At 35.8% G+C, this 13,097-nt stretch overlaps 1 protein-coding gene across 13 annotated transcripts in view; it reads right to left on the bottom strand.

Moving 5' to 3' along the window:
• The window catches only part of LOC117405667 (dystrophin-like), a 689,570-nt gene that overhangs the window by 205,721 nt on the left and 470,752 nt on the right, over positions 1-13,097 (bottom strand). For all 13 annotated transcript variants that reach the window (XM_034008883.3, XM_059030144.1, XM_059030147.1 and 10 more), the window contains 2 exons: positions 12,083-12,185; positions 3,759-3,985 (listed from right to left, as the gene is read on the bottom strand). In XM_034008883.3, the coding sequence (XP_033864774.3) occupies positions 3,759-3,985; positions 12,083-12,185 (330 nt within the window). The remainder of the gene's footprint in view (positions 1-3,758; positions 3,986-12,082; positions 12,186-13,097) is intronic.

Raw genomic sequence — 13,097 nt, 5'->3', positions numbered from 1 at the left:
GCAGTGAGAGGCATGACCAGTCAGCCAGTAGAGGAGGAGCAGTGAGGACGAGAGGGGGTGTAGGGAGACACAAGGGATTGGAGGTAGGATGGGCAGGTGAAGAGAGCGGCAAGCAAGAACAAGGGGCTTGAACTGAATGCGAGCAGAGATAGGCAGCCAGAGGAGAGTGTGAAACAGGGGTAGCTGAGAGTAGCCAGGTTGGAAGAAAACAAGATGAGCAGCAGAATTTTGAATGAGCTGAAGGGGGTGGATAGCCAAAGCAGGGAGACCATCAAGGAGAGAGTTACAGTAGTCCAATCTGGAGAGTACAAGAGCTTCGACCAGGAGCTGAGTGGAATACATAGTGAGATTTGGTAGATGTTGCTAAGAATGAAGCGGCAAGTACGTGTTAGTGAAAGGAGGGAAAGGAGAGGAAGATCTGGGTATCGTCAGCATAGAGGTGGTAGGAGAAGCCAAAAGAGGAGATGAGAGTACCTAGCGAGAGGGTGTACAGTGAGAACAGGAGGGGCCCCAAGTCAGATCCTTGAGGTACATCTGTAGAGAGGGGGCGAGGAGAAGAGAGAGAACCACACCAGGAAACTTGGAAGGAATGGTTAGAGAACAAAACCAGGCAAGAGCAGTGCCTGAGATCCCCAGGTCAGAGAGAGAGGAGAGGAGAATAGCATGATCGATAGTGTCAAAGGCAGACGAAGAGTCAAGGAGAATTAGAATGGCAGAGAGGGAGGCAGCATGAGCAGAGAGGAGAGAGTCAGTTACAGAGAGGAGGACAGTTTCCGTGATGTGTACAGGACAGAACCCGAATTGAAGTGGGTGCAAAGAGTGCTCTGTGAGGAAGGATGCCAGCTTGGTTATCTCTGTTTATACAATACTTGCGTTTAATATGTTTTTCATTCTCAATGCTAAAGAATGATTTTTATTTATTTAATTTTAACAGATCTAATTTTGGAATCCATTTTGCATTCCTAGAAATCCAATGACAGAATGACCGGGCGAATCACACTGTTCTAAATTCCGCCTTGTTGCCAAGCTGATGCAGAGCTTGATCCAAAACAAATATTACTGTCTGTGTGTGTGAGTGAGAGAGAGCTTAGAACCTCTTTTTATGAACAAATAAACTCTGTGTAACAGATGACAAAAACCTAGGCAAGGATCATTACCAATGTGCTTGTCCATGTTTAACAGACAACCTTCATGCAGCCCTCCTCACCCCCTTCTATACTGTAACCCATACAACAGTGTTGTTTCATTGACACTCCATTCAGGCAAAGTTCAGTGAAAAGCTAATGATGTCTTAAACACTTACTTTCACATCAATGACAACAGGCTGGTGCCAATCAGCACTGGGATGTTGTGCAAGTGCACTGAACCCAAATACAATATCCTTACCCAATCTCATTTTTTTTTCGGTCAACTCCCTTTAAAATAATGTGTCCTTTTTAAATCACAAGCAAGAAAAGATTTGCAAACACAAAAAGAAAACGGGGGTTAATTTACCAGGGGTGTTGATGGATCTTTTATTCTTTGTCACAACTCACCAACCAGGAAACAAGCAAAGACAGAACACAAATCAATGTCAATACCTTCGACCGAACCAGACAAATTAAATTGTTTGTTTTTTTCAGCATCTCCCTCATCAGGCCATCTAACCATAATGGAAGAATAGTTGACTACTGTTCTGCAAATCCAGAAAGCAGTACACAACTGATAATGCACAGATTGAACAAGACAACAGAAACTAATAACAAAAAAACAAAAAAACTGTAACAGTAGGCCTATCCTAACACTGCTAGTTTTATCTTTATTTTACCAGATAGTCACTATTCCTTGCAAAAAAGATGGAACATACACTTTTAATTGCCAAATCTTAATAGGTTAAACATATCGTCATGAACATTATCAAAAAAATACCAGAATACTATAATTTCTAATAAGGTAATAACCATCTGAAATTAATAAGCATAGGTACGTTTTTAACCGTATCACTTTTATAAACATATCCTCTTTAAGACTAGACCAGAGCATATTGCCACATTGTCCATTCTTAATAAAGAGATGTTATATTTACTAGCTAAATTAACTACCTATAAATTGATTTAAACATTTCAATAAGGCAATGGTTACATACAAATATCACAGTCTGTTTTTTTATTACTATTCTCATTTGCTCTTTAAATACATTTCAGTTGCACAAATGACAACTTGATTTTCAGGTTATCCCGGTTTTTACTTACATTCTCAAGCATACTGCTGGTAAATGATAAGGCAGCACTATCTAACCCTCCAGTGAGTGACAGCTTTTTCATTTAGATTTTTATGTCAACCTACAAAATTCAAAGGTGATTTTTATAACCTTCTCTCAGCAGAAAACAATAGACACATAAATCAAAAACATGTATGCCCAGCAACCCTTAAATGGATGATTAGGTCTAGCCTCACTTGGCGAGATAAATGTCATTTCACATACAAGCCCAGTATTTTGAACATACGCAACCAAAGAAATACTTTAAAGTAGGGTTATATTTGCAGCATATTTTTTTTATTATAATACAGTATCTATTCTATCACAGAAGTGATAGATAATATATAGTCCCAGCTGCAGAGAATCTTCTGAAGATAGATCAAGAAAATGAACTGCAGTTTCTTAAGGGATATTTAAAACATAGAAACCACTGAAGGTACTGTTTCTCAGTTGGTTACAAATCATTTGAACACATTCTGAGATTGTTCATCACATTACCAAGTCTCAGGGGGCATACACTTCTAAATATACCAGTTGTACTTCATATGAAATCCCATTTCTAATGGAGCCCCACATTCACAGCAAAGGCTGCGGAGACAAACACCACAGTATAAAATTAATACAAACACAATATATGCCATTTGTGCCATGTAAATACAACTGCAACTACTAGAGAAAGAAAAACTGCACATACATTTTATTGCGTTCAGTAGGGCACAGTAACCTCTGGGGGGTTTGCTTTGATGCAGTGCTACAGTACTTGGTTGGCCATCAGTTCCAGCTATTCTGATTTGTGTCTTCTCAGATTCATAATACAAATATTACAAAAAAGCCATTTTGTTTGCCAACACTGCTGTTGCCTTCAGTGCTGTAAAACCCAGTTTAAAAAATGTCTTTAATTGGTGCAAGGTAGCAAAAGACTGAAGATGGTGACCGTAATTATTTCAATTCCAAGCTTCTATTCTGGGCTTGAAATACACAGGTTCCCTTTCATTAATCACTAGGCCTGCAACACCAGAGAAATGACTGCACCATGGAGACCAGGGCAGTCATCTAACTGGTTCTCTAGTGTCATTGCATTCTAGCATCCCATGGGAGCTGCACTTATAATATAAATCAGGCAATGAACCTGCACACTTTCTGCTGAACTACCCCAGAATAAGACAAACACACAATTATTTCAGTAATGGACTGTCTCACTAAAGGGCCCTGCTGCCAGAACAACAGTGATTGGCTACAGAGCAGTGCCTACTTCCCAGGGATAAAGATGTCCCCATACATACATGATATACAGCCCTTAGCCAAAGCACACATTTCTTTTAACTTTGCATCCCGTTGCTTCCATCGCCTGGGAACAAACAGAACTCCCTTGCAAATAATTTTATAGGATGAGAAACAGGTGGTATTCTCTTTAAAACCTGGCAGCTCGCAGCTAGAAACAGGTGCAGGAGCTTCTGAAGTGTAGTCTGCTTTGCTGGAAACATTATTACTACTAATCAGATATTCATGGTATTCATACCTTCTGTTTGACAATCATGTCATTGATTTCTTCAAGGTCTCCGACCGTCACTATCTGGGTTTTGATTACGTGATGCAACAGGGAGAGCCAGTCTGTGAGCTCAACCCAAGCTTTATTGAAGTCGGCCATGGCTGGCACCTCCATCAGTAGGGACGACGGCATTTCCAGCTTAGAGGTGGTTGTTTCCTTTGTAACCAGCGTCTGTGACAGTACGGTAACAGTTTGACCTACAGTAGCAATTGAAAGGAAATCATTAATTATATTAGCAGGGAGCCAGTTACGAGCCATTTATATCTCAAATCCCTTTGTTATCTTACTCAAAAGAAAGCTAATAGAGAGTCTGGATGACACCATTCTGTCCATTGGTTACAAATAGTCAATTTCCTTAAGTATGACCTTTGTTAAAAGTATGTATGAGAGAAAGAATGTGTCTGAGGCCTAATTAGCACCCCCCCCCCCCCCCCCCATTTCATTATTGTATCAAATCATATAATGAACAGTAAAAACAAGTCTACTACAGATCTTAGTAACACTTCTAACTTTTTAATTTAAATGTTTTCAAATTGATTGACTCATCAATTACATGTATCAGGCATTTTCTTGCGTATCGAAAATGTGACTCATTGGGGTGTCCATGTTAAAATAACCTCATTGCATATGTTATTAAAACCACATTTCTAACAATTAGCCATGCAACTAAAAGTATACTGCTGCTCAGCTGTTTTTAATTTCATTATATTTGCAATGCAGGAGCTTTCATTTGCAGATGATTGAATTTTGTTAGACCCACTAATAAATACTGCTTGCATATACATATTTGAACATTGTAAATTCATTTTCATGCTTAAAGCTTATTTATAGATAATTCAAGAAACTACATTTTAGTCACAAAACCATTATACAACCCGGCTCACTCATGTATAACTATTATATACATAGGTGACAGGGCCATGTTTTCTTTGCTACAATATGTACTTATCAAACTCTTAAGATTGAAACCTCCAACCTAATTGACTAAAGTAGAGTCACATGACCAACACTAGTTTGTGGTATTGCCCACAAAACTGGTCTGTCACTCTAACAGTCAATAATACTGTCTGATATCACACACCAGCTCAGTGTAGCACTCTGGTAAACCCATTTTTCTTTTTAAATACAAGCATGCAAAAGACACAGAACCTTTTTCCATTTCCTTTAAGGGTTTCAAAAGCCGATTTAACCTGCTGTCTGTCCCTTTTTCTACCTGTTAGGCAAGAAATATCCACACTGATCTGCTTTTAGAATATTGCATTTCATCTTTATATGTCTCGTCACACTAAATGAAACCTAATACCAGGTGCAAATGGGATATTTCTAAGACATCGTATTACTATAATTAATCACTCCCCACAGCATTCACTTTAAACTTTGTAAACATCAAAATAATTGTTTTGCAGCTTTAATGAAATAACTGTTACACCCTTTGCATCCCTTATATATAGGTGTTAATTGACTTTAAATGAGGAAATCTAAGCACATGCTGAGGTAAGCAATTTGCTTTTATTATTGGTGGTTATCTTACTTTGTGGAAGTTAGTCTTCCATTTAAAGCTGCAGCATTAAACATGTTTTTAATTAACCTTTACATGAATTTACAGGTTTTGCAAGCTCAGGAAAGCTGTCATTGTAAAGCCTGAACAGTCTGAACAGGGTAAAAGCAAAAAGTGTTGTAGTATTAGGGGTAGACAACAGATACCAATTTCTACTGATTCGGTGTCTCCAAAATCCAAATGCAAAGCATGAAAGTTATTTAAAAGGGTTGTTATTTATTTATAAATCAGATAAAAGTATCAACAGCATGAAACAAAGACTAGACAAGGCATTCTTAGTATTGTTACAACCGAACATCTCGCTAATCAAAACAGGGTCTGGCACCAACTGGCTTGGATTGGTTAGTCGAGTATATAGAAGAAAATATGATGCAGGTTTTTACTGTAGATTACTTGCTATAATGAGTTTAATGCTTGCCAACGGAATCTACATGGATCAGCTCACACAAGTTGTACTTGATTGTGCATTTCTCTTTATCCAATATTACAATAAAATTATTTGGACTTTTCAGATTGGAAACGTTTTTCAAGATTTCTACATGACAGGGGCAATTCACAAAGTGTCATAGGTGCCACTTTTCCTGAAAGTAGAAAATTTCGGGCGTATAATGAAAATCATATTCATAAGCAATTATTGGATAAGTAGAGAGTGATTGATGGTCGGGGCATGTTGGAGTTGCTATTGAAATGCAAGCCTGATAATTTCGACCCAAGAACAAAAACAAGCATGCAAAATATTTGGGAATGAAAACAAGCTTTCTGGCCAATCAGAGTCATCCCTTCCCAGCACATTTGCCCCCTATTAATAAGATATAATAATTTATTTATGTTTCTAGTGTTTTAGATGTTACTACTCCACCTGGTAGCCTATCCCATGCATTTATAACTCCCTGTGTACTTACTTACTTTTACTCAACTTCCATTAATGCCCTCTCATACAAAAGTGAATACTGTGCTAAGTTTGAAGTAGTGACTTGGGTTAACACTATTTAGGACTGTATAGCAATTACATCCCCTCTTTCCCCTGTTACAATGATTTAATGTATTTAACTTGTCCTATTAGCTCATGCCATTCAGTCTGGGATTAACCTTGTTCTCATTTCTGTAGTGACGTATATAGTCGTACAATAAGTTAGTATACTGTAGCCAAACAATTTAACATCACATGAACTGCAAATCATCTTTCATTTTTGTCACTGCCTTTCTCGGGTTTAAAATGTACACATTCGTCATTTTAACATATTGTGACGGTCACTACATGAGAACTTCTATAAGACAGGTCTTCTGTAGTCTTTCTGATTTATCGGATGCATGTTTCTTAGAACATGTATTATTTAATACCTTAAATATCTTCACAATCACTGAGCCTTCAGAGCATATTATTGCTGTCTGATTAATTTGAATAAAGTCTAATTATAGTAATTATACCAATAAAGCAGTTTTAATGTTGAACACATCTGTGCAATGTCACTGGCTCCAATTTCAATACCTGTATACATCTGGCTCCTCATGAACTCACATCACTTTTGGAACAGTATGGCAATGCAATCTTCACTTTTGGCTCAATTTTAATGACAGGAATGTCAGCAATGACCAGTTATATACTATGGTTCTGCACAAACCAATAGGGGAATTATGATAAAAGCACTTTTCCTTGACATGAATCAATTAAATGATAACTTTTATATAGTTTTTTTTTTTATAATTAAGATGTAATTATAATACAATTGCACACTCCACATAAAAAAAAGAATGCTACAATGTTTCAGCCTATTTCTGAATTGTGCTTAGGTTGCAAGAAAAAGAAAAGCAGTTCAACAAAATCATTTAACACCATTTGCAAAGAACAACTGTTAATCAGTTTGTGCTTATATATTTCTAAAAGATTATGAATGGACTGTCATTATAACAGCAAGCTCTGGGGTGCAGAATTAAGCTCTGCTATTGTTATACAGATTGTTTCGACAAACTCTCAAAATTATATTAATATACCTATGCCATCTCACAGTCTTTTTTTAATAATGCTCTCAGTTGGTGCTGCAGCACACGTTCAGAGACCTCAAGAGATTCTTCTTGCAATGCGATGTCTGCAAATTGAATCTGAAAGCTTTATTAGACAAGTTTGTCTTTCAGCTTGTGTCTGATGTCAGCCACATTACAAAATCAAACTTCTCACAAAAGTAGGTCTTGACCTTGAAAGATCTCCAATCAAACAGTGAGAGATTCAATTCGGCAGCGAATGCTGCTGGATGTTAAACAAGGAATAATGGAAAAGAAATGCCTTTCAAACCATTGCAATTCAACACATCCCTTTCTCAAAGTGAACATATGCATTGTAATTATTTAGTTAATATTCACAGGAATCTTTAATTAATGCTAATATGCATACACACACAAGGCATTCTAGCTCACACATGTGCAGACTCTAAATGTATTGGGTTAGTGTAAGTTTGCTTCAATTAGCATGCTTTACTCCACACTCTAATGTGGAAACAGTTAAAGCGCTTTATGTGTCGACATTTCCATTTCAATACATTTCCAAAGCAATACAGTTATGACTATAAATATATTTGCTTAATGTAAAGATACACCAAAAAAGGTTTAAATAGCTCAACTATAAAAGCGCTCTGTGTCTAAGGTTCATAGGTTTGCCTTAAGCAAAGCCGTAAGCTAAAAAAACACTTTCATGACTTCCCAACAACACATTTTCATGACTCGCCCTCCAACATCATAGCTATCAGAAAGATTTGTAAACCAAATTTAATTGAAAAAATATGGCTAAGAAACAATGGGAAAGCAGAATTACATTTATTTTATTTTTTTTAAATGCAATGTTGTTGTTTCACAAGAAGTGCACTAGGATGCATGAAGTATTTCTTTGGAGTCTTCTAGACACCTTGACTTACTGGTATCAGTACTGCAGTGGAGGGGAGGCAGTGCTTCCTCAAAAGTGTGTGTGTGTGTATACACATCTCGCTACAATATATATATATATATATATATATATATATATATATATATATATATATATATATATATATATTATAAATTGACTCTCATTATAACAGCAACCTCTGGGGTATATATAGTTGTGTAGCATTATAATATAATGTTCAATAAAACAAAAACAAAAATGTTATCTAAAATGCAAGAAAAAAATGACATTTTAACTAAAACCCTAGATTCAACATGCCTATATTAACAGTAGTTCTGGCTCCTTAGAGGAGGCAAGTGTCCGTTATAAACTCATATCTGCTATTAACCACAGTACTAGCAGTAGGCAGATCACATGATCCAAGCACTGGTTTTAATTAGAGGAGCCCAGAGTTTTTTTCATCAGAGGAGACAAACTTCTGTTACAAACTCCTACTGTACCTGCTGTAACCACACATAGTACAGTACTAGCAATGGCAGATGATGCATATTTCAAAGAAAATAAATCAATGAAACGTGTTTTTATACTATTTAGTGTTTTTATACTATTTTGATGTCTAAAATGTGCATTTCATTTATAATGCCGAAAGTTCACATTGAAACCATGGCGATGAATAAATAAGTATGCGCATATCTCAAAGGAATGCAACATTTGGCACGACACAGGGAACTGAACAATATGACGAGTTACTTGCTGCTCACATGGAAATAATGGAAATTAATGAAGCTCCTTTTTGGCATGGCAGATTGATTAGATGAAACAGTAGGTTTGTAATTTTGCCTCTTGTGACTTCGAAGTCGCCAGCCACCACTCGGTACAGAATGGTCTATAGTTATTTTGTTGGTCATTTATTTACGTTTAATAAATTAAGTCGATAGGATGTGTTTGATTTTTGTCTGACGTTCTCCTGCCTTGTTAATGTTAGCAGGTACGATTTGACAGGGGCGTGTCCCTGGCTCTTTTCAATTTTCATCCACAGCAGAGAAAATAGATTTTGTACTGACAATGTCTTTCTGCTGGAAAATTTCATTTATAAAGATAACATTTAAACAATTTGTATATAGTATGGCAATTATGTGTACATACATAGAGTACACCGTCACTCAGTTTTTAGTTTGGCAAATGTTGTTTGTAGCATCATAAACATACGTTGTTATTGCCTTTTAGTTATCAATAATAATAATAATAATAATAATAATAATAATAATAATAATAATAATAATACATGTTAACCAACAATACTGTTTTGTAGTTTGTGTATTTTATCCCCCCCACTGGAAATTTGACAAATCGCACCCTGGTACATGGTCTTGAAATCTAAATGCTATATTAATGTTGTATACAGTGCATTTTTAAACATATGCTGGCAGTGTGTTACAGTTATGTTTATGAGAATAAACTATGATGGGCTACTGTTTAATTTCCTCTGCTGGCTAGTGGAGAAAATGTGTTTAACAACCAAATTGTGGTAAAATGTTAAGAAGATTCGAAAAGCGTTCTGCCTACCCATTTTTATGGCCAGCAGCCGCCACTGCAGTACTGTAAGTGAACAAAATAAGCAGGCAACACATGCTTATGCACATAACTCATCCCTTAGATTATTTTGCAGATTTAAGAACCTGTCATTCAGTGGCCAGTTCTATATACATGTAAAAAAATGTTTACCTTTACAATTAAACTATATAAACTAACCTTACCCATCTCTAAATACACAATGAGCTAACTCAAGTTTAAAACTGAATGGTTTGAAAGTAGTCAGAAGCTGTTTCTTATTAGCTAATTATACATGAATTTGAGTTTTTTCTTTTCAGACAAAAATGTTGCAAATTAAAAAAAATAACTTTGTCAATCTAGCCCAATGTAAGGCGCAATCACATTGTTCTCAAAGCCATGTCTAAAGATAGATTTTATGTGAATGTATATCCCCTATTGAAAAAGCTCTGTTTAAACGAACAACAGACATGGTGATCCATGGCAAAATATGAGCAGCATATAATTGTGTGAACTTGAGAGGCATGTTTTTAGTGTAATTTCATGGTTGTTATCTTAATTTATAAACATAATCTGAGTGGTTGATCCTGTGTGTATTATAGGGATGTTTTGAAAGTGGTTCAGCTGAATCATGTGTGTTTGTCATCGGTGGTAAAGGGATAACAGGGTGAGATTGGGGATGTTTTGAAAGTGGTTCAGCTGAATCATGTGTGTTTGTCACCAGTGGTAAAGGGATAACGGGGTGAGATTGGGGATGTTTTGAAAGTGGTTCAGCTGAATCATGTGTGTTTGTCACCAGTGGTAAAGGGATAACGGGGTGAGATTGGGGATGTTTTGAAAGTGGTTCAGCTGAATCATGTGTGTTTGTCACCGCTGGTAAAGGGATAACGGGGTGAGATTGGTCTAATGGCTTGTTGTGGTTGTTACTGAAGATGGACTGTAACATGAATTTCAATTGGCTGATAACAATAAAGCTCTTTACTCTTTATTTCTCATTATTTGTGCTTTAATGTTTAACCAGGAAATAACATATTAAGGATGACATCAAATTTCTAAGGCAAACCTTGAAGGTGATTTTAATATTTACAAACATTAGACCTTTTACTCAGTGTTGTTTGCAATGGGGATGGAGAAAAAACAGTGACAGCTCGGATTGATAGGATCAACGGATGTCATTAACCCATTTGTAAAAATGTTTAATTTTTTTTAAATATTAAATTGGAAGCTGAAATGGGCTTTACTGTGCTTTACCATGCTTTCATTATGTATTATTACACTTTACTGTGATTTTACTATGGAAAACTGTTATATTATTATTATTATTATTATTATTATTATTATTATTATTATTATTATTATTATTATTATTATTTCTTAGCAGACACCCTTATCCAGGGCAACTTACAATTGTAAGCAAATACATTTCAAGTGTTACAGTACAAAGGCAGGAGGCAATCCCTTCACTTCAATCCATATAAATCCAACATGGAATCTCTCTGGCAATTTCCACAATACTGTTATTATTCACCTTACCCTAACCCTACTGGAAACCTACTAAAATCACTGAACTGAAAACCAATTGAAACGTCTTCTCTATTTTCTAGACGCCTAATTTCGCCTGCATAAGAGGACCAATGTCAAAAACGGTGCTATTACTGTACATGCTGCTGATCACGTTTTCCACAGGCGTTTTCATTGATTTCCCCAGCGCAAATGCCAGCGGCAGCTAAAAGTGTGAAAAATAAGAAACATTTGTTTAACTTAGCCTGGAAGTCACCATGATGCTTGACATATATTTTTGGACTGGACTCAAAAGTATGTGCACCCAAGCTAACATTAATTTTAATGACAGCAACAGATTATACCATGTCATGTGTTATGGCAAAATATTATTCAGTGTCTAGAATAGCACTAGTTTTTCTTTGCTTTTATAAAAAGCATTATAAGGTAAAATATTACATAGTCTCTGTAAACTCTCTGTAAACCAAACAATTGCATATGGTTGCGTAGTTACAATGCAACAACATGCTTAAATCAAAATGAAAATGTTGGCAGTTGCTAACATGTTTTGTAATTACATTGTACCTTCACATGTGGCTGTGCAATTATATTGTAATTACAAAACAACTACACATGCCAGTATAGTGTAATTGCAGTATAATTTGAGACAATCAATTAGAGACAATCAATCAATTAGAGGCAATCAATTGCAGTGTAATTAGAGACAACCAATTTAATATATATTGAGTAAATATCCCAGTTAAACAAAAAATACATGTTATGAATCCTTAAAAAAAAAAAAAAACTTACAGACACCAGTGGAGATGACCCTTGATGCCTCTGGTTTCCTTTTCAGCTGCAGAAGTAATGTATTGATAGCTTTCCAATCAGAACTCAGGTCTTCAAGCTTTCCCTGAAAGAAAAGGGACTTGTTATAATTCAGAACGTCCATTCATTATTCAGTTAGAAAAATGGCCAGGTACTCATACATTGTTATCAGCTTTTTATGTTTTAGGGTGTCTGGTAACCTTCATACAGTTAAGTTGTTACATTCTGTTTTATTTTATTTCTTTGAATTTGCCCATGCTGGTTAATAGAACAATATTTATTGAATGGACACAAATATATACATTTTAGGATAACGAGAACAAAATTAAGAGAACTTAAATAAACACTTTTTAACATTTAAATGAGAACGAAATTATGGTGTAGTTCAGAGCCCAAGTCAGGAATTCCTTTATCTAACGTCTTCCATCTTTGTAGCACTTCAGTCATATATAAATCATAATATAAATGTAATCCAAAATGGTTTGTTAGACAGCACATAATGATATATCTAGATTTATTAACCTCAATTCATAGCACTGAAATCCCAAAGGGGGTTTAAGCCTGTCTGAAGGGGACTGGTATAACCCATCTCGGATATTACATCTTGGAAAAAGCAATTATTGCTCATCTTATTTATGCACATCGTAAAAGCTTATAGTTTGACTGTTTAGAATTATTTTTATAGATACTTTGACGAAGATAATATTTATTGGTTCACAAACACAGCAACTACTGATGATTAAAAAGAACTGTCAATTAACTGGCTGCTGAGACGTGAACAGTGGCATTTGTATTTGATGCTGCTGATTCACTGTGTAAACATCCCTTATACTGTATATATTCAAGCTCAAGGTTTAGGCTTTTTGGAGATTTAATCCCACCTGCCAATGGAAGAAAATGCATTGTGGGTGCGTGAGTGAAGATGGACATGGAGTTAGTAAAGAGCACTGCAGTTATTAGTTTATGCTGTAGCAGCAGAATCTTATAAAAATAAACT

Source organism: Acipenser ruthenus, chromosome 9, assembly GCF_902713425.1.
Source record: "Acipenser ruthenus chromosome 9, fAciRut3.2 maternal haplotype, whole genome shotgun sequence".
NCBI classification, from domain to species: domain Eukaryota; kingdom Metazoa; phylum Chordata; class Actinopteri; order Acipenseriformes; family Acipenseridae; genus Acipenser; species Acipenser ruthenus.
This window is presented reverse-complemented; position numbering and strand designations above follow the sequence as displayed.